The sequence below is a fragment of the Apodemus sylvaticus genome, chromosome 13 (genome assembly GCF_947179515.1).
Source record: "Apodemus sylvaticus chromosome 13, mApoSyl1.1, whole genome shotgun sequence".
In the NCBI taxonomy this organism is placed as follows: domain Eukaryota; kingdom Metazoa; phylum Chordata; class Mammalia; order Rodentia; family Muridae; genus Apodemus; species Apodemus sylvaticus.
The window spans coordinates 36,879,471-36,901,507 of record NC_067484.1 but is presented as its reverse complement, the minus strand read 5'-3'; the positions used below and the strand labels follow the sequence as shown (position 1 = coordinate 36,901,507).

The window sequence follows — 22,037 nt, the reverse complement described above, 5'->3', positions numbered from 1 at the left end:
AGGTGCTGACCTATGTGAGTGGCAGGGGTGTTCCTCCCTCTTCCAGTTTTTTTAAGAGTTTGGGAGGTGGGGCTGGGAAGATGGCTTCAGCAGTTAAGAGCACTGGCTGCTCTTCCAGAGGTCCTGACTTCAATTCCCAGCAACCACATGGAGGTTCACAACCATCTGTAATGAGATCCGACGCCCTCTTCAGGTGTGTCTGAAGGCAGTGACATCGGGGAGAATTGGCAGTGGTGGCTGTCTTAGCATCTGATTTTCTTTGCCGGGAAGTTCTGGGATGTTTTGATTTGCTGGGTTTGGGTGTGGGCTGGGCATGTGGTTCAGTGGGTAGAGTGCTCCTGCAGCCAGCAGCCCTGGGTTTATTCCTCAGAACTGCAAAATCCGAGAGTGATTGGACATACCTGTGATGGCAGAGCCTGAGAGCTGGAGGCAGGGAGATCACAGGGACAAGGCCACCCTCAGCTGGACAGCTCAAGGACAGCCTGGAATCACGAGAGTCTGTCTGAAAGAAAAACAAAACAACTACTTCTCCACCTTGCGGCCGAGACCAAGTGTCTGTCTGATTGGATGGTCAGTGGCCAGCTGGTTGACTGATCTGGAGGGAGAGGTCTTGCTATCTAGCCCAAGTGGGCCTCAAATGAGTGATAATTTTCCTGCCTCTGTCTCTGGTGTGTGCCAGCATGCTAGGCTCTGGCTGGGAGTGTTTTGACCTCTGGCTCTGTGTCCTGGCTTTGTCCCCTGGATGACGCATGGCTTCTGGACATCTCTAAGAATGTGTCCCCTTCCCCTAAGCTCACCAGAGTGTTGGTATGCAGCTGTCCCCGTGGTCTCCCAAGTTCCTTTTGTTTCTGTGTTCGTCAGCAGCATTATGATCTGTATTTCAAGGATCATTCTCCAAGTCCCAGATCACCAAACCCTTCCATTCCAAGGGTCCTGGGAAAAGCAGTCAAATATGGTGTTTCTATGTAGGACGGGCCCTCGGACCAATGTAGCCGTGTTGATTCAGGCTCAGAGATGGAGCTATGTGGCCCGGTCACCAAGAACTAGAGAAGACTGCCTGCCACAGTCCCTACACAACAGGCTTCTGCAGTGAGCTCTTCAGGTTCAGAAGCCTCACAACTCCCAGAAGGCTGTTTTGGCTTCTGTTATCCAAGTCACATTTTACAAATGGAGTCACCTGCTCCAAACCACACAGCCAGTATCTGCCAGGATTTGAGGTCGTATCTATCCTCTTGAAATGTTTTGATGACTATGCTAGCAACTTATCTTCACAGGATGAGTTAGCGTGCTCTAGATGGGACAAAGGCTGAGAGGGACAGACTCCATCTTCTCCGGGCACCGTGGAACAGGAGCCTCCCTCCTGTTGGATTGCCCTGCACTGGTGCCTGGGGGCTCAGTGAGAAACAACAGAGAACAACACGACCAGAACAAGCCAGGGGGATGTCTGTTCGCTTGGCTAGTCACACATGTAAAATAATTCTGCGAAGACCTACAAAGCCAGCAGTGGTGGCTTCCTCTGAAGCAGTTCTCTGGGAATGAGCATTAGTATACCCTGCTAAACCTCTGCTGATTTTATTTCAGGTTGACGAAATTTATACTTCTAAGGTCCTAAGGTGGTCCTAAGGTCCTAAGGCTGCCTGGCCGGCCCTGGGAGGAACAGAGTCAGGCATAGGGAGTTGTCTGTCCCCCAAGGACATTTCACATATTTCTTCTCTGAAGGCCAGAGCTGTTTCCCAGCCTCAGTCCCAGGAGGCAGGACCACAGAGGGGACTTTGGACTCCTGTCAGCCACACTGGCCATTATCTAAGATCGCTGGACTTCAGATTTTGGATCTGCAATAGAGGTGAGAATGTTTACCTCAGGGTCTAGGTACAAATATTGAGAGGACAGCTCCCAGGAGCAGACAGAGTGCCTGGCCAACACGCAGGAGGCACCTTTTCCCTACATGTTTAATGCCTTCCAGCCTCACATTATTACCTACAAACCCAGTCTGGAGATGAGCAGAAACCTACCTTCGAGATGCTGGGCTGAGAGCGCCCCCTGGTGGCCACATCCTAGACCGCCCCTTATACACGCCAAAATTCAGCTTGCTTTCTTCCCTGTTACCCCTAAATATTTCAGTGTGGACTTACTATGTAGATCAGGCTGGCCTCAAACTCATGGCAATCCTCCTGCCTAAGCTCCAAGGCCCAGCTTCAGTGTGTACCCTTAGCAAAGACCAACTCCTCAATACCAGGAGGAGTTATTAAAGGAGGAGTTTAGTTATTAAACTAAAATCAGTATGATTTTTGAGAGAACACAGACAGTACAGTCCAGATTCACAAACTGATCTTCACAGCTAATTATTTAATGGCCCAGGTTTGTTTCTGGGGTTGTCTGTGGAAAATGGATGTCAAGTCAGCATTCTTCAGTCCTGATCCATTACCTGGCCTTGCTGTTGTTGGAGTTTCAGGTACTTACTTGGTAAAATATCTTGATGGAGATGCGTCTTCCTCTTGCATGGTGATTTCACAGGTGGAAAGCTAGGTCCTCAGGGCATTTCATCAGGGGCCACATGACGTCAGTCTTTCCAATACTGGTGATTATAACTCTAATCCCCACCACCACCCACCCACCCCACCCCATCCCACCCCCATAAGAAAGAGATCAATGCCAAGGGGCCTGCCTGCAATCAGTCAGACTCTCAGCCTGGGGGTCTTGGAAAATGTTCAGTACAATGACAAAGTCTTCCACCACTCTTCCTGGGCCTGCTCAGAACCCTTCCTTAAAGGAGCCTAAGGGTGGGGGGCAGCACTGCCCCCCCAATGCACCATCCGAAGTAAATCCTTCTTGAGTTTTGATTCTGCAATCAATGTCTCAGCAGAGGCTAAAGGCCCCTTAGAAAACTCTCCTCTGCTCCCCTCTCCCACCTCCAGAAACAGTCAGGGCAGTGGGCTTGATGGGGACCCCTCTGTATTTCTAGTGAAAACACTCTTAACACTCTCATTACACAAGTGGACACACTGTAGGGTGAGTCACAAAGAAACTGCCCAAGATTTGGAGACTACGGTAATTAGTGCGTGTGTGTGTGTGTGTGTGTGTGTGTGTGTGCGTGCGCGCAGATGTGTAGGCAGGTGCACATGTGTATGGAGACCAGACACATTTTCGGGTGTTGTTCCGTAGACCCTTCCCTCATTAGTCTGTTGGCCAAGCTAGAATGACTGGTCAGCAGGACCCAGACATCCGCCTGTCTCTTCCCCATCATGGAATTACAAGCATATGCCACAAGACCAGATTTAAACAAACAAACAAACAAACGAATGAATGAGAATGAATGAAAGGCATGGGTTCTGAGGCTTAGACTCCAGTCCCAGTGTTTGACGTCACATGGTGCTTCTCTCAAGGGCCGTTCCTGGTACTTTGCTCCTATGAAACATATCACCTGTACTGTTACTTTTTTTTTTTTTTTTTTGGTCAAGTTGACACAAGCTAGAGAGCTAGAGTCATCTGAGGACAGGGAATCTCTTTTTTGAGAGTCTCTGGATATTTTAAAGAGACGGAATTTTGGAAGACTCTGGGACTTTTTTAAATGTTGGAGAGTTTGATACTGTGGTATTGGTACAACATCTTAGGGACAAGAAAGAAGAGGTTGTGATTTAATAGTGATGTATTTATGTGTCCCGGTTTAAAAGGGGTCAGCTGTGTTAGTTCTCTTGTCAACCTGAAACAAGCCAGAGCCGCCTGAGAAAAGGGAACCTCAACTGAGGATATGTCCCAGTCAGACTGGCCCGTAGAGCCAGCCTGCCGAGCCTTTTCTCGATGCTTATGAAAAGGGGATAGCCTGCTGTCGGGACTGGGATAGCCTGCTGTCGGGACTGCCAGGGCCAGCGGTCCCGGGCATACAAGTAGACTGAAGCCCCGCACTATCACAGCTCGGCTTCCCTCGGTGACGGCCGTAAGGTGTGCCTAAACCACTTCCTCCCAGGTTGCTTTTGGTCATGATGTTTATGGAAGCAAAAGAAAACCACACAACACTACCCTGAGGCTTTTCCAGGAACTGTGTGTCTTCCAGAAGCTTTGGGGCACTTGGTTAACTAGTATCTTGAGTGGATGTTTCATAGTCAGGGCCTGAGGGTTTGAGGGACTTTTGTTCACTGAGCTGTTAGCATTGTGCAACTGTTGCGAATGTTGACAACAGCTGGGCTAGGTTTTTCTTTTTTTTTTTCTTTTTTTTTTTTAAATTTATTTATTTATTATATGTAAGTACACTGTAGCTGTCTTCAGACACACCAGATGAGGGCATCAGATCTCATTACAGATGGCTGTGAGCCACCATGTGGTTGCTGGGAATTGAACTCAGGACCTCAGGATGAGCAGTCAGTGCTCTTAACCTCTGAGCCATCTCTCCAGTCCCCTGGGCTAGGTTTTTCTATTCAAGGAATCTTAGAATTCCAGAATAGTTCAAGGACAGATAGGTAGACAGAAAGATAAAATAGATGGACTGGATGGATGGGTGGATGGACGGACAGACAGACAGACAGACAGACGGGAATAAGCTGAGCTGCTCATACTCCTTCCAGCTAGGCCATACCTGCCTCAGCTGCCTTCCTAGTCCATGACTCAGGAAGCTCCCCCCCCCCCCCGTGTCCTCACAGGCACAGCCCCCCATCTGCACCAAGCCTTCTGTGTCTGCTCCTGGTAGCAAACTCCAGCTGTTCTGCTGTCGTGCCTCATGACATCTGCTGCTGGCCAACCCGAGAGGCTTCTACACATGGGGAGCTTGGCGTGTCCACCTGGAGCCTCGGCTCTTCCCTCCCAAGTGTGTCTAGAACACCTGTCCTCCTCTTTTCAAGGCGAGGAGGGAGGAGTTCTCTGGCATACACCTGGGAGCCTGGTTCAATGCTCCCAACGCTTTCTGAGCATCAGAGGTTCTTGAATACACCCTGCTCCATCTCGCTTCCCAGAAGTGGGTTTGGACGAGGCATCCAGAATAACCACTTCCCAAGAGGATTCTGGGATTGGGCCTAGCCTCCTGCCCTGTAGACAACAGGACAGAATCTCTCTGCTGGGAAGCCTCTGGTCCTCACTAGGATTATCTCGAGGCAGGCAGGTCCTTAGTGAGCTGGCAGGGGGGGCTTAATTTTAACTCACTCATTTTACCTAAGAGTTTCTCAGGTAGTGAGGAGCCTATGGAACCTTCCACCTGAGCTGGGTCCCTAGAAGCGGTGCCTTCAATGTACAGAAGATATGTCCAGAGTGCTTTGTCCATGCCTGCTGTAGGTCAGTCTCTAAAGCCAGGGCCTGGGAATCTGCATTTCAGGCACATGCTCTAGGTGAGGCCACCTAAGTCCAGCCTACTCCATATCCTAAAAAGCAAGGGAACTGGCCGGGCAGTGGTGGCGCACGCCTGTAATCCCAGCACTCTGGGAGGCAGAGGCAGGTGGATTTCTGAGTTCGAGGCCAGCCTGGTCTACAGAGTGAGTTCCAGGACAACCAGGGCTACACAGAGAAACCCTGTCTCGACAAATCCAAAAACCAAAAACCAAAAAAAAAAAAAAACAAAAAAAACAAGGGAACTACTGATCACAGAAGAAAAGCAGCATGTCCCCGGTCTAGCCTCTGAGGGTCCTCCGGGGACAGTGGCCGCACCCAAAAACCATGTGCCCAAAAGCACTTGGTCATCTGAGAGCCCAAGGCTGTCCTGGGGCAAGCCTCTGCAGTATTTGAAAAGGCATTGTGCTGTACGGGTTTGCATGTCAACCTGACACAGGCTGCAGTTATTACCGAGCAAGGAGCTTCAGTTGGGGAAGCGCCTCCATAAGATCCAACTGTGGGGCATTTTCTCAATTGTCAATTGAACGGGGAGGGCCCCTTGTGGGTGGGGCCATCCCTGGGCTGGTAGTCTTGGGTTCTATAAGAAAGCAAGCTGAGCAAGCTAGGGGAAGCAAGCCAGTAAGAAACATCCCTCCATGGCCTCTGCATCAGCTCCTGCCTCCTGACCTGCCTGAGTTCCAGTCCTGACTTCCTTTAGTGATGAACTGCAATGTGGAAGTGTTAGCTGAATAAACCCTTTCCTCCCCAACTTGCTTCTTGGTCACGATGTTTGTGCAGTAATAGAAACCCTGACTAAGGCAGGCATCAAGTTAGATCCCAGGGGAAAGGGTCTGTCTCGACCAAATCAGGATGCAAGTTAGGCAAATTTGGGCCACGACACAAACCTCCCATCTCCACCTTCCCTTGCAGGCGAAGGTCAGACACGAGAGCAGGACCCGCAGGTACAAACAGAATCCCATTTTATTAGCAGTTAGTTCAAGATTGTACATTAATGGAGGAAAGTTCCCACGTTTAACACAACCCAAAACGGCTGTTTCAAGAGCCCTCTTCAGGTGAGCTGGGTGGCATGCCCTCTGCGACCCCTCCCCACCCCTGCTTCCCACACGTGCCCCCCACCCACTCAGTTGGCCCTCTTCTCTCCCCAGGAAATAACATGAATTTCATGCACAAATTACAAAAAGAGCCCTCTTGCCCATAAGAAAAGCTAGCTCAGTCATAGAAAACCCTTCCTCTGGGATCCTCCTCCAGGCCAGGGAGAGAGGGGAACTTCTTAGGTCAAACATTGCGGGGAGCCTCCCACGGCCCTCAGTCATCGCCCGGCTACTCAAGGGCTGGCAAGGACAACAAGTCTACAGCCCTAACCCTAACCCCAGCACTGCATGGAAGGCCTGGGGGAAGGGAGGGGAGAGGGGAGGGGAGACAGGCTACTAGCCTCAGGTCACAGAGCACAGCTGCTTCTTGCACGATGTGCTAAGCTGGGCCAAAGCCTCCATCTTCTCCATCTTCTCCCTTAGAGGAAGACCGTCAGGTGCCCCGCTGCACCCAGAGTTCTTCACGCCTCTACCTAAAGGAGGCCTTTCTCCTAGGCCCTTCCTGTCAGAGCCTGAGGTCTTATCTCTGCTCCAGGGCAAACCAACCACGTAGAGAATGAAGACCCCAGAGCCACAGAGCAGAAGCAGGGAAACCAAAACAAAGACAGAAAAGGAGAAAGAGAAGGAGGAAGATGCTGTGCAGAGAATGGGGGGGGGGGGCAGCCCGGCTCCTCTAAGCTGTGCACACTTCTGACACAAGCCCCCCAAGGTCAGCCCAGCAGGCCATCCCACCCCAAGCCCCCAGAGCCCTCAGCCCCTACCCAATGTGATGCTGCCTCTTCTGGGAGCCCCTTCCTCTCCCCCACACTGGTTTGACCCTGGCTTAGGGGGCAGTGGAAGGAGGCGCACTTTAGGCGGGAGGAAATGCCATATCAGCAAATCACAGGAAGAAAAATTACCCTTGAAAGCATGTGGGCTAAAGGAGGAAACAATCAGATCTGGAATGTGGGACTTCTATTTGACAACACAATCTCTGGCCTTAAAAAGAATACCATTTGGGGGATGGGAGAAGTGGCACACACATTTAATCCCAGAACTTGGAAAGCAGAGGCAGGTTCAAAGCCAGCCTGGTTCACATAACATTTTCCAGGACAGTCAGATTTACATGGCGAGACCATGTCTCAAAAACACAAACAAAATACCATTTTGAACTGGGCCTAGTAAGTGCAGACATTTAATCTCAGCTTTTGAGAGTCAAGTGGATCTCTATGAGTTCCAGGGTTAGCATGGTCTACATAACAAATTCCAGGCTAATCAGGGCTATATAATGAGACCTTGTCTCAAACAAACAAAAACCAAACCTTTTTTTTTTTTTAAATCAGATGGGCAGAGGGAAAACTTTTTAGCTTTCAAAGAAATGTTTTAATAAAATACAATGTTCTTGCCCTGACTGGATCCAATATTAAAACCAGGTATAATGGGGGCTTGGGAGACAACTTTAGGTACAGACTAGATAGCGGCTGTTAGTGGGACGGGACTGTCTTGGCTGTGGCACTGGCTGGTCTGGTAGAAGGCCCTACCTCTTAGGGCAACACTAGGGATAAACAGTCTCATGATACTGCAACTTTCTTTTAAAACAACACACATGTAGAGAGAGAAAACAACCTGGCAAATGCTAAGCGCCTTCGGCCTAGATGAAGAGTGGCTGGCAGTCACAGCCCAGGCGGCTCTGAGCTTGCTCTTGTCACTGACACGCCTGGGGGGCTCCGGGTGGGAGAGGCCAGCACTCGCCCTCCTCTGGAAATGAGCAGACTCAGAAGCACCCAGAGCTCATACATAGGGGTGTGGAAGGTCCATTTTAGCTTCGCCCGCATCCCCTATGCTCTCCGAGGTGCCTGCCCCGTAGAAAGCTCTAGAACCTGGAATGAGTAAGGCAGCTGCCGGTGAGCTGCGCCCGTAAGGCAACGGCTGTTGGTGGAGACTGCACAGGGACAGGGAGTGGCCGAACAACCAATGCCACTTCCCTCCTGCTTGTTTTTGTGTTTCCAGTCAATCAGTGGACTTTCTAGTTAAGATACTAAGATGAACGCTATCTACTTCCCAAGGCCCCACATCTGCAACTTGTGGCAATATCTGGGCCCAGCAATGAAAGGGTCTCAGCAGCAGACTTCGGGGTCTTCGAAGGAAATGGACCAGAGTGAGCCACTCCCCTGCTCCCAGGGTCTCAGACCTGCTTCCACAGGAGGCCAGAGACTAGCAGAGCTGCAGGCTATACGAGGGCCATTCCAACCACCCTAACTCAGCTCTCATGGGGTCTCACACAGAGAGTAGCTTTTTCAGAATCTAGGCGCCATCCTCACTGACAGGTGGGAAGTGAGGCTAAGGGCTCGAAAGCTGACCTAACCCTGATCTGGTTCTAGCTTGCTGGCAGGGCATTTGAGCATACCACATACGGACTGTGTAGTGAACAGGACCCACAGATTCCAAGACCCCAGTGAGAAACCTGAAGTGACATGGCTCTCTGCACACCCAATCCATGCACGCAGGTTCCTCTGAGCGTCCCACACTCTCCCCCACAGTGGAGAACTCCAGGAGAGGAGAGCTCGGAGTGAAAGCCACCCCAGCGCAGGATGGACGGACTCCGGAAACAAGAACACAGCAGGGAAAGTGCGGGTCTTGGAAGGGAAGGCTCAAAGATGCCCGGCTGGGAAAGAGTGGTTTGTCCCCACGTCCTGGAATGACTGAGGGAAAGACGGAACCGGGAGCACAGTAGGGTCCCAAAGGCGGGCTCAGAGGCAGTGTGGTACTGGAAGAGCAGGGGGCTCAGAACTTAACGCTTGGCACTGCTTCCAACAGCTGTGACATTGACCAAGGCCACCTCCCATTCCTGGACCCACCTCGTGCCCGTCTTGGAACCCTTCCATGCCCAGGATGCCAGAATGGACGGCTGGTGGACACTGGACTGGCGGTTGAAGGGATGTGGGGGGTTGGGGGAGCAGGAAGAGGAAACCCAACCTCAGTCGCTTCACATTGTTAAAAGGGGGACAGAAACAGAATCCAGACAGAGAACAGCCAAGACCCTGTGTCTTCAGGGACTGAAGACAGTTCTGTGGGGCCCTATGGACACCCCACTCCAAGGCAAACCCCAACCTAGCACCATGAGACAGGGGACGGAGAGGCCAGCTCAGGGCCCAGGTCTCCCACCCAGGCCAGGCTTTCCCTGTGGCCCGTACACCCCACGGCCACTAGGCTTTGTAAAGCCAGACGATTTTGGGAGAGTTGGTCTCTCCATCTTAGCATCTCTGTTCCCCCGCACGCAGAAGAGAGGAGAGGGACCTTTCAAGACTTCCCCCTGAGGCCTGGGCACTCACAGACACACTCACCTTCCCTTCCACCTCAGTCTCTAACATTAAGATATGACATTCTTTGAGGCTAGGGCTTTGCCACCATTGTGTATGACTGAATTAAAAACAAATTCAACCAAAAAAAATATAATATATATATACACATTATATATATATATATATATAAAACACAGTGCAACCCCAGCACCCAGGGTATAAACTCTGGCACCAAGAAAAAAAAACACAAAATATTAAAATACTTTAGCTTCTTAGTATTTGGGAGGTTAGGGGGTCTCTGGGGACCCTCGGCCACAGGTTGTTAGGCACAGCAGCGGGCAGCACTGCTTGCCGCCTCTGCCATGTCTGCTGGGCCGAGGCGGCGGCTGTGAAACAATATATGTACATGGGAGTATGAACACTGGCAGCCTCCTGACTCGCCTCAGCCATTACCACAGGAAACACCACATGTCACATCCAGGTGAGCGGGACAGGCCAAGGCCCATGTCTCTGGCCCAGGGCATGGCCGCGGCCCAGGGCTTACAAGAGACCATGAGCACGAGGTGGAGACAATAGGGACCAGAGTCTTTTCCCAAAGGGAGATGAGATGTGATAGCAATAACCCAAATGCAGTCATATGTCCTCTCAAGATGGCCACCCTCACATTCAAGCTACTGAGTGCATCTGGGTCTCAGCTAAACCCTGGCAGGGCCTGGCTCAAACCCTCAGGGACGTGCCCAGTCTTTCTCCCTAGTTGGACAAAAGGTCCAGCTGCGCTCTTCTCCCTTACTGTCTGGAGGACAGAGAAATGTGGCAGCTAATACTGAGGGGACACCCTGCTGGAGCAGGGGATGGTCTGACAAAGGACAGGACAGGGCGTGGTAGCACACAGTGAGGCAGGAAAGAGTCTCCCGGACTCCTCCTACCAGGAAATGACCTTCCACCAACAGGAAGTGCTCTCCCCAGGCAGGGAGGCTGCGAAGGAACGGAACGGACCCCTGGTACCACAGAGGTCCCACAGGCCACACATCCAGCAGTGGCTGCTCTGAGGCGGTTGCAGACCTGCCTGGGCTTCCGGCCCCACGGGCCTTAGCAGAGTATTGCTCGTTGCTTTTGGCTGGCTGGGCCCAGCATCCTTCTCGGCAGGTCAGTCTGGCTCAGTGTGAGGCAGGACATCCCTGCTAACACAAGCGTTCTGTCTGGCTGTGGTGGCCAAGGCTACCTGGTGTTCTGGAGGTCTTCCCGCAGCCAGGTGGGCAGTGTCTGGCCCATCTTATACAGCAGCTTAGAGAGCTCAATGTTGTGGTCCCGGTAGTAATCCTTTAGGAAGGCTCGGGACTGCAATGGGAAGAAAGCTTAGGTCAGGGGTGACATGCCAATAGATGACCTCCTCTATAACACCACACTCTGTCTGTCCTATACAGAAGCCTCCAGACAAAATGCTCATGTAGGAGAGGCACCAAAACACAATACCCAAGGTCAAAACCTATGGCAGAGAAGAGACCACTCATCCACGCTGAAGGAAAAAAGGAAAAAAGAAAACAAACAAGATCAGTCTGTGACCTTGTGACCTTCCCTGAATGTGCTTTCTTACAATGTTCTCCCCTGCAAGGGTGGCCCATCTCTCCCTTCCACGGGTCTAAATCCTGGGGTATGGCCCTTAACTCTACCCCTTTAGTCTACAATCACACCCCTTGCTCAGAATACCCAGTGCATGTGTGGACACCCCTGCCTCAGACTCTGCCTCCTAGCGTGGAGGCCACACACATCTGCTTGATTCATGGTACCCACAGAGCCACCCGCGCTAGAATTAATGACCACTGGAGTCCATCCCCTATCTCCTTCTCTAGAGAATGACTGCTGTGTAGGAGTCCCAAGGCCACGCTATACTCAAAGGTAAAGAGAAAAGGCCCCCGAAGACGGACCCTCCCACTCGGCCCTCTGGCTTGGGACTATCCCCACTCACATCCAAGTCCATCTCTGGGTATCTCCGTCCCTTGCTTTTTCCCAGACACTTGGTTTTTCCTCCTTCGAGCAGTTGGCACCAAAATCCTTTCTTTGGGTCAAACCTGAAGAGGTTGGAAGCCTGTAGGTGAGTGGTCTGTCCTTGCCCCTTAAGGCCACGTTCTTGTCCTAGTGTGTGTGTGACGTCTCCCCCACTCACACTATGTGAATATGCTGGCTAACATGTGCCCTCTGTAGCTCATGCTGGCTTGAGCACCTGCCTTTCTCCCAGAAAAGGCACTTCCATGTTCTAAGTCACTCTGGTCCTGGCTGAGCAGTTCTAGCTCCTTCTATAATCCCTGTGGACTCTTTCCAATCCCACGTAATCCCAGAAGACTTTTCTAAGCAATCCCTAACTTGATATAGAGTAGGGTTTTTTTTGTTTTGTGTTGAACCCAAGATTTCTTTAACCCCCAAATTTCAAGATGGCAGCAGCCACACAGAGAACATGTGCTACAAGTGAACAAGGAGCGCTGAGTACCACACTCACTTCCTCATTCAGTCCAGCAATCCTTGGAAGCACAAGTTATTCTCCTTATCCCCACCTCCAGAGTGACAAGTGGAGACTCCAAAACCCAGAGGACTTGTCAAAAGTCACAGACCTCAGCGATGAAGGAAACCAAACAAAATGGTCCTACTTGGTCCTAAACAAGTATCAGCAACAGAACAGCCTCCACTCGGGGGGCTGTAGTTTCCCGCTTCCACAAGAAGCACAACCAGCTCTACCATCCTTGACAGTGAGGAGGTGATACTCCCGAGAAAGCAGCCAATGAGGGAGGGTAAGTATACTCCCTCTCGTGGGACCTATCCTGGGCTAGGCATGCTATCTGATGTGCACAGCATTGGGAGGCAGCCTCCCAGCCCCAAGTCCCTGCAGCCCAGGCTGACACTTACTGTGTTGCTACCTCACTGAGACAAGAGGCCAGCTCACACTGCGGAGAATGCTCCAAGGGGGAGCACACAGGAGAGTCACTGCTTCCTTCTCCTAAGGCCAAGGCTTTACTAACATGACTTAAGCCCCCTGAACACTCACTTTTCTGCTTTAGAGTCATCATCAGGGAAGACTTACATGTTTACTTACTAACTTGAATCAACCCTTGTTCTCTCCCAGCCATTCAAGCCTTTGTTTTTCTGGCCCAGACTCTGGCCAGGGAAATTGCCTCCTGCCAAGGCCAAGGCAACACTTACGCCAAGGTTTTATGGTAGTCAACGGTGCTGGTCACCCCGAGGAATTTCTGCACCGTGTCCATCACTTTGGCAGGTTCTGTTCGCAGCAGTTTGCCATCCAAGACCAGGATCTGGAGACAAGAAAGGGAAAAGGGTTATCTGGATTTGCTTTCATCCCAGTGGCAAAGTGCCCATGCCCACTGCAGCAAGAACAACCTGGCTGTAAACACAGGGCCCTGAGCATCCAGAGTTCACCCACTACTCCTCGTCCTCTGCCAAGGGTACCCCTGCTCAACCCCTTACCCACTGCCAGCTCTCAATCTTACTCTCCCCCAGAATCTAAGCTGTCAGCAAAGCTGGCCCTGCTCCCCACACCCCTGTCATGCCCTCACATCCCTGCAATGCCCTCACACCCCTGCAATGCCCTCACATCCCTGCAACGTCGCCACTGAAGCCTCTGGCAAAGCCTGCTGCCCACACTGCTCTGCTCCAGATTTCAAGGCTTCCCTAAAAGTCCTCCTGTGATCTAATGCTGCCAACTCCATTCAGGCTTCCCCTATACCACCACACCCTAGCTCCTCCTCCCAATCCTGCACAGAGTTTTCCAGGTCCCTTTAAATTAAAGACACTCCTTTCTCCAAGAGGTGGGGCAGGCAACTACCTGGTTGGCATGAAAGGCATTGAGCCAGCGTTCTATGTGAGTGGCATACCAGCCAGGGACCAGGCATCGGTTCTGGAGGGCACGCAGCTTTGAGGATGCATCAGGGCCAGCTGTGATCACCTCATGGAAGGTGTATTTTAGGGCCACTGGGTCATCATGGGCGCGCTGGTGCTGTAGGCAAGGGGAGCGGATAGGGACATCACAGGTTAAGCAGAAGCTGGTGGCCTAGGCTGATGCCGTGCTCCTGCCTCCCATCAACCCAGGGCCCCAAGTTCCACATCTCTGCATGGTAGGAGGTGTACTACATCAGCTTCCCCAATGCTCTTCATTGACACAGTCTCTGAGACTCCTGCCACTCCAGGGACCTGCTAGCCAGCACGTACCAACATCAGTGAGGATGGCCCTCTGATCTCCACTCCCCTACATTCTGAATGCTAAGATTACAGGCATGTGTCACCATGTCTAGTCTTATGCAGTGTAGAGATCACACCCAGACCCTTGTTCATCTAGGCAAACACTCTACCATCCGAGCCCCAGCCCCAGGCCTCATTTTCCCTTCTTACAATTTACTAAAACCCAAATAACAAGAAAACCTCCATAAAGTGGAAAACTAGAGTCAGCTGCTACATATAGAAGGCATCCATTGATAAATAAACACAACCATATTCTCACATGCTGGCTAGATGGAAAGACCAGATCCAAGCCCTGCATTAAAAGTGCCCTGTCCTTGCTAGACATTGGACGGACTGACGGAATTCACAGAAGGGGAAAATCCCAGGTTGAAGAACCTGTAATGCTGTAAGGCATCAATCGGCAGGTGTCAGAGGTCAGAGGCCAGGGACTTGCCCATGCCAACTGACCCTGTTCACCACCGAGGATCATCCCAGCTCAGGGCAGGGCAGGCTGGGTAGAACCCTCCCAGATGGAGCAGCCTCTTTCTCCTTACAGCACTGCTCTCCTGACCATAGACAGGAAAGAGAATAAGGCCTTAGGTTTACAAGACCTATGTCCAAAATGCCATCTGAGATGGTGAATCTTGTTATCAACTTGATATAATCTATAATCAACTAACACCTAAGCCACAGGGATACCCAAGGGAATCTTCTTGATGAGGTTATCTGAAGTAGAAAGACCTACCCACCCCAATGTGGATGGGGTCTCCCGGTGGAGAGAAAGAAGGGGACGCGTTGCCGGGCAGTGGTGGCGCACGCCTGTAATCCCAGCACTCTGGGAGGCAGAGGCAGGCAGATCTCTGAGTTCGAGGCCAGCCTGGTCTACAGAGTGAGTTCCAGGACAGCCAGGGCTATACAAAGAAACCCTGTCTCGGAAAAAAACAAAAAACAAAAAACAAAAAACAAATCCAAAAAAACAAAAAAAAAGGGGGCGGGGGGAGGCGTCTACATGGCTGTCCTGACGCTCACTGGCATGTTTACCTACTGTTACTATTCTGTGGTCCTTCCCTTATATCAGAATTCAACTTCTTCCAGCTTCCAAATGTCAAGTGAAGACCAGTAGCTCTCCATGAATCCTGCAGACCTTCAGTGACAGACTAGGATTGCTGAGTTCTCAACCACTCCAGTGTGAGACAGTCACCACTAGACTACACAGACTAGACTGTTCAGATTCTATCATGTAAGCCAATCCAATAGGCTCTGCTCCTTTAGAAAACTCTACTACACTACCACGTGAAACCTATGTAAAGGACACACACACACACACACACCCTTGTCTGCTTTCTAGAAAACTGCTGTGGAGTTCAAGGGGGGCAGCAATGCTGTTTTGTCATTGATACCAGGTAGCACCTACGAGACCCTGAGAGCACCCTCAATCCTGCACGTCCCCACATGAGCAGCCTTCTAGCCACGCCTGCTTTGCTGGAGCGGGTGATCACACAGAGGAGAGAAAAGCTGCCGGCCCCACTCTGGTTTTCCCATAAAGACAGAGACCCCAGGAAAGGCAAGACAAGGTATAAACCGGCATCCTAGAGAACAAGAAAAAGAGAGCTCCTTACCACCACAGCTAAGAGTGGGAGTTCTGAGGGACCAGGGGAGAAGAGAGAAACCCTGTACACTCCACAGGATCCGCAAGGCCCCAGGAAGCAGCCACTACAGCATTAGGTGAGAAGATTCAGAAGGTGGCTAGGAGGAAAACAACCGCCCAGCCAGGACAGTGTGTACCTCACAGGTAACTACAGGCTGAGGCCCAGGTGTTCCACAGCATGAAGGTCAGGCCCAGTCTGATAGCTTGATGCAGATGGCCAGGAAGTAGCCTCAGGCACCAAGGCCACTTAGTCACAATGCCCGGCAGTGTGGCATACTCCCAAGAAAGAACAAATAGACAGGAGAGGAAGCCCCCTTCCCACCCCATGCCAGGGTGATAGTGGCAGGCAGAGTCTCAGGAAGCTCTGGAGCACACACCAGGAATGGCATCAAGAAGGCCTCTGTCTGAATCTCACATTGCAGGTCTGGTGGGGGCTGCCTTCTTAGATCCCCCTAGGAGGGATTCATTCCGCCCTGAGTCCCCACTCCCGGCCACCCATCGTGGGTAGGAAACCACAGAAAGCATAAGTTAGATGGCTGCTTTTGGAATCTAGGCTGCCTCAATGTCTACTCACCCTCTGCTCTCATGGCTATGGGAGACCAAGGCAGGTCCCATGTGAACGGGAGCGTGCAGGCAGACAGATGGTGGCCAACAGTCAACCTTGACTCTGCCTGTCACCATTACCAGGCCAGAAGCACCATTCCCACCCATCACACCACAGGCGATGTGCCGGGGCCCAACATAATGGTTATTGCTTAGTGTAGCTTGAGTAAACAGACAGAGCCACACCCTACTCAGGACTCAGCCACACCCTACTCACCTGGTACCAGGAGTAAGCCCGGTCGGCTGGATTGATGAGGATGGTGAGGATCTTGGCCTTGGGCAGCAGTGCAGCTGCCCGCCGTGGTGCCACTTCTGAATCAAAGTAGTTGGCACTTTTCTCAAAGTAGAAGTCAGAGGTGGTATTGGAGGGAATAGGGAAAAACTCCATGTACCTGCAGGAAGGCCAGAGACAGGGCTCAAGCCCAAAGTCCCGCAAGCCAGAGGCCCCAGGAGTACAGTGTGACAGTGTGATGGTCGCTGCAGGTGGACTTTCCTCAAAAATCAAGCAAGGCACACTACACTGCCCCAGCCAGCAGCAACTTGGCTCTGAAGGGGATTCTGGGAGGAACTGCCTCTATCTCTCAGGACATCTGCAGCTCTGCAGATGACCTGCTGGCCCTGACTCCTCTGTCTCTTGGGATAAGCTAGGCTCAGAGTGACTCCCATCCAGGAAGGACAAATCCAGGAAGAGGGTATCCTCCACTTCTGGCCTTATGACAGTGTTTCCCAGTCACCTTCTGCCACTCAGACCACTCACTCTGGACCGTTGTGTGAGAGACAGCTTTCCATCCGATGCCCCGCCTCCCACCCAAACAGTACAGATCATCTTGGTGACACCAAAAAGAAAACAAAGCACACCCTCATTAAAAAGGTCCCAAGGACCTTTAAACAGACCCCCTAGGACTTATCGGATCTTCATGCCCCACCCCAGACCTATCTATAAAACCAAAGCCTTGGGAATGGGGCCAAGAAGTCAGCTTCTCTTATTTTAGACTGACTTTCTTCATCTGTAACAGAAGTCTCATTTCCTAAGCTTGGAGTGTGCAAACCCAATTCCCTAACCTTCCTGGCAGAAGTATCCCATGGCTGCCTGCCGCCTACATGTGAGTGTGCAGCTGGGTACCCTGCAGCCCAGGCCGAGGGGAGGTGTATTGCTACAAGGACAGTTTATCCACATTTCCTTTCTAAAATCCTAAACACACTGGCTTGCACTATGGCCACAAGGCTTTAGGTAGGAGGATACACTTGTTAAAAATATAGACTAAAGGATGGATAAACATGGACACACAATATGGCAAACTGAAAGAAAACAATGTGGAAAAAAATAGCAAAAGGCAAATGCAGGCCCCAAATCCCTGCACCCCGGGAGCCCACTAATTAATAACGCGTCATGGTAGAGCATGTGCTCACAGGGCTTATAAAGGCAGGGACAGGGAGAAATGTAAACAAAAAACTGGGGAGTAATACCAGCCCATGGAAACCCCCATACAGTGCTCTCTTTGGAAGTTCTGATGGGAAGTGGGATTCTACCGTGTCCAGAGAATCCTAGAAGCCCACAGGACTCCCCTCCCTGCAGCTGGCCACACAGAAACGGGCAGTTAGGACACCTGGGTTTTCACCCTGCTGTCACCAGCTGACTTGTCACTCCTTGAGGACTCTATGGCAGTCAGGGAGGGGCTGGCAGCTAGCGCTGACCCTGGACAAAGGGCTTCTCATCCAGTATTCTCTTTGTCACAACACTGGTGCACCATGACTCAGCGGTCACTGTGTCCTGTCCCTGTTTACAGGAATGTCAGCTGAGTGTAAGCTAGCCCCAGCTGTTTCCTGCTGTGGCCACACTGGCCACTCCAGATGGCTCCATGATGGCCTCCCTGCCCTGCTGGGGACAGAAGGCCACTTACCAGTCGATGCCTTTGTGATAGTTGTGGCCATTAAAAAACTGGATCTCCTCAAAGGTCTCGGAGCTGGGGTAGTTGCTGCTGAGATCCGGGTGCATGCCCAGGAACAGGTAGAGGGCTGTGGTGCCTGTGAGGGGAGGGCAGCTGAGACCTCGGCCCAACTCCCAACAAGACAAGAAGGGGTTCTGGGCCTGTCTTCCATATTCACTGGGAGGGCCTGGGGAAACTCCTTCCCATCTGGAGTCTTAGCTCCCTCATAAGTATAATAAAGGATACACTAAGTGCAGGCTGCAAGGTCTACACACAGTCACATTCTATGAAGGATGCCCTAGGTGCAGGCTGTAAGGTCTACACACAGTTGTGTCCTATAAAGAATGCCCTAGGTATAGGCGGTAAGGTCTACACACAGTTGTGTCCTATGAAGGATGCTCTAGGTATAGGCTGTAAGGTCTACACACAGTTGTGTCCTATGAAGGATGCTCTAGGTATAGGCTGTAAGGTCTACACACAGTTGTGTCCTATGAAGGATGCTCTAGGTATAGGCTGTAAGGTCTACACACAGTTGTGTCCTATAACTTTCCAGACACCATTACTCTATTATAGCATTCTTCATCACCAAACAAGAATGTGACCTCAGAGTCTTTCTTACCACTACACTCCAAGGCCAGTTAATTACTGTCCCCTCAGAGTCTCAGAACCAGGTGCTGCCTGCTGGTCTTTTCTAGCTCTGGCCTCTGCCCACATGGACCTTGGAACAGCCCAAGACGAGGAGCACCAAGCCTCCAGCTCTGTCCATGGGAAGCTCTTGTTCTTTACTTCGCTGCTGCTTCTGTTTGCTGGCTTTGCTTTTTGACAGTCTTGCTATGTAACTCAGGCTAATTTAAACTCATGGTCCTGCCTCAGCTTTCTGAGCGCTGGGGTTTACAGGCCTGTGACACCACGCCTGTCCAACATCAAAATCTCCAGAAGCCAGGAAGCCCAGGTCCACTATCCCTTCTTGCTGGCGCCTCCCTGTCATGGTCCCTTCCTCCTCTTTGAGAGGACCCTCTTCATCCTCTAGGTGTCTGTGCAGCCAGCACACCTAGAGAGAGACTGACATTTGGTGATGATCAATATAAGCTTCAGGGTCATAGAAGTCCAGAAGAAGAGCTGGAACCATCACACTTCCCAACTATGTCACAGAAAGTCTCTTAACTTCTGGGAGCCTCTGTTCTTGTCTATAAAAAAGGAATATCTATCTGTCCTTACAGAACCGAGGACAGCGAATGCTTAGCACTCTCGTCTGTCCATGCTTCTTCCTGACAGACATGACTAATTGATCACAGGCCTCTTTGCCCTGACCCACTTTTGTCTGGCCCTGATGACATTTGCAGAGTAGGTGATTTAGGGATCCTTTCCGGCTTGTCTCAGAGACTCCTAAGAGGGCATGGAGGGTGCTCTCTGAGGCTAAGGTTCACTATAAACATCATGCCTCCTCTGCTCTCCACCCCAGTGACAGGCAATTCACATTCGTCCCCACAATGCTCCCGTTTCTGGTAAGAAGAGACAGACTATTTAAGACTGAGACCTGAGCAAGATGGTCTCCAGAATTCTGTGGCTGAGATAATGGGAAGTGGGGGAAGGGTCAAGAGACCTGCCTGTTTTCTGGGGGCCAATGATGAGAAGCTTGGGGAAGCGGTCACATGTCTTCTCCTTAGACCAGATGTCTTTGTGACGTTTGTCCTCACAGGGATCCTAAAACAGCAATGGAAAGGGTGTGAGGGAGGCCCAAGGCCCATGGATGAACTCCCTCCAGATGTGGGCATAGCTGTTTGTTTGTTTTGAGCCATGGTCTCATTATATAAACCTGGCTGGCCTAGAAGTCACTCTGCAGACCATCCTGGACCCAAACTCATATCGACCTGACTCTGCCCCCAAGTGCTTGTCTTAAAGGCGTGCGTGACCACACCCTGCAGTCCATGACTCTTACCTACATCCTCACCTCCAGAGGCCACTCTGTGACAGATAGGAACCATTTCTGGTTAATGTTATAACTCCAGTGCGCCTGGCAAATGGCCAGCTCTGTGCTCATCACTGACAGGAACTAATAAGGACTTGTTGACTTTAACTGTGTAAGCTAGGCCTGAACCCAGGGTTCAGAACTTGCCCTCTTGGGAAATGTTTGGTAAACATGGTAGACTTACAGTACTCTTCTGGTCTCTGCTGCACTGACACAAAAATGGCACAGACAGACACACAAGAAAGCGTGAGTAGGTGTCAACAAACTTTCTTTAGAGACAGACCACAAGCCAGACTTGGCCCAGGAGTGTGTGGATCCTTGGTCTGAGTCTAGCTTCTGCTTCCAGTTTTTAGTAGTCCTGGTATAGGTTTTCTCAAGGACTGTCCCAACCCTTTCCTCAGCTCCTTTACCAGTGGAAGAAGGCGGCGTGAGTGGCCACTTGGCGGGCAGAAACTCTATACTTTGCATATATAAGTCTCATCCCAGTTCTTTAAGGCTCTCTTCAAGGCTGTGTGTGAGTGCGCATGCACACACATCTATGGGTGGGGAGAGGGCACCCACAGTATGCGCATGCCCGCACTCCTGAGGGAGTGTGAAGTGAGATGGAGGAGCCTTGAGCCCATGACTAGAGTACATGCCTCAGAAGGCACGTCGGGCAGCGAGGTACCCATCTGCCTACCTGCCAAAGCGGGTCCTTCTCCTCAGAAAAGATCTGGAAATACTTCTGGGCCAGCTGCACAGGGGGCAGGGTCTGCAGCCTCAGGTTGGTCCAGGAGTGCAGGAAGCGCACCAGGTGCTTGAAGGTGTATAGTCCCAGGCGGTCATTTCCATAGTTGGATAGGTGTGTCATAAAGATGCTGATCTGTTCCAGGGAAGGGAAGGGGAGGGAGCAGGGTCAGCTTCTGGGCCACCCTTACCCCCACTTGTTAACACCACTGATAACCAGAGCAAGGTACACCAGGACTATCAACAAACTGTGGAACCTCGGGCTGCGTTCAGCCAAGGAAAACCCAGGTCTAACTGACTGCTAACATTACAGGCCTAGGGTAGGAAGCTGTCCTGGGGCAGGAACTATTTGTATTGTTTTATAAATCATGACAGGGGTGTACACAGAATCTGAGAGGTATGCAGCTCATAAGGCTGGCTTATTTCATATTGTTAGAGCAAGAAGACTTGGCTCCAACTTACAAATCAGGAAAGAGCGACCCAGGAAGCTTCAGTGAAAGGTGTATGATGTGTGTGTCTATGCGTGTGCACACATGTGTACACACACACAGCATCGGAAAGAAACATGAGCAAAAAGTGTCAACATTTCTTTAAGAATTTACGATTGCCAGCCGGGCGGTGGTGGTGCACGCCTGTAATCCCAGCACTCTGGGAGGCAGAGGCAGGCGGATTTCTGAGTTCGAGGCCAGCCTGGTCTACAGAATGAGTTCCAGGACAGCCAGGGCTATACAGAGAAACCCTGTCTCGAAGAAACCAAATCCAAAAAACAAATCAAAACAAAACAAAACAAAAAAAAAACCCCAAACAAACAGAAAAAAGAATTTACGATTGCCAAAGAGGAATACCGATGCTTTTTTGTCTGTGTCACACAGCAGAGGACACCAGTACCACAGCAGACAGTGGACCTCCTGGCTTCCAGGTCCCCATGCCAGCCTGCCCACTCTTCCCTGGCTGGGAAGCCCCCTAGGTTACACTCAGTGCCCCTCCGCCCAGCCCTAGGCTGCAGAGCACTCACAGGATTGAGAAGCACAGTGAGGAAGAGCTCGCCCCCATTGATGATCTTGTCCAGCTCACTGGAGCCTCCAGGGTACTCATTGTAGAAGATGGTGTGTGTAAAGAGGCCACAGGTCTGCCGAGGGAGGACCTGAGAGGAAGCAGGAGAGAGGCTATGGTATCTCCAGCCATGGTCAAGAAAGGAAGGCTGCATCTCAGGAAAAGATGCTCTCCTATAGGCCACACAGCCCCACTCCTGGG

General features: G+C 51.3%; 1 protein-coding gene across 5 annotated transcripts in view; it reads right to left on the bottom strand.

The window, feature by feature from the left end:
• Positions 1-6,255: 6,255 nt before the first annotated feature.
• Ndst1 (N-deacetylase and N-sulfotransferase 1) overlaps positions 6,256-22,037 on the bottom strand; it is a 60,781-nt gene continuing 44,999 nt past the window's right edge. For all 5 annotated transcript variants that reach the window (XM_052155932.1, XM_052155931.1, XM_052155930.1 and 2 more), the window contains 9 exons: positions 21,799-21,927; positions 20,737-20,919; positions 19,696-19,792; positions 18,062-18,185; positions 16,378-16,552; positions 13,518-13,688; positions 12,878-12,987; positions 11,652-11,754; positions 6,256-11,023 (listed from right to left, as the gene is read on the bottom strand). In XM_052155932.1, the coding sequence (XP_052011892.1) occupies positions 10,904-11,023; positions 11,652-11,754; positions 12,878-12,987; positions 13,518-13,688; positions 16,378-16,552; positions 18,062-18,185; positions 19,696-19,792; positions 20,737-20,919; positions 21,799-21,927 (1,212 nt within the window). In that variant the 3' untranslated portion in view covers positions 6,256-10,903. The remainder of the gene's footprint in view (positions 11,024-11,651; positions 11,755-12,877; positions 12,988-13,517; positions 13,689-16,377; positions 16,553-18,061; positions 18,186-19,695; positions 19,793-20,736; positions 20,920-21,798; positions 21,928-22,037) is intronic.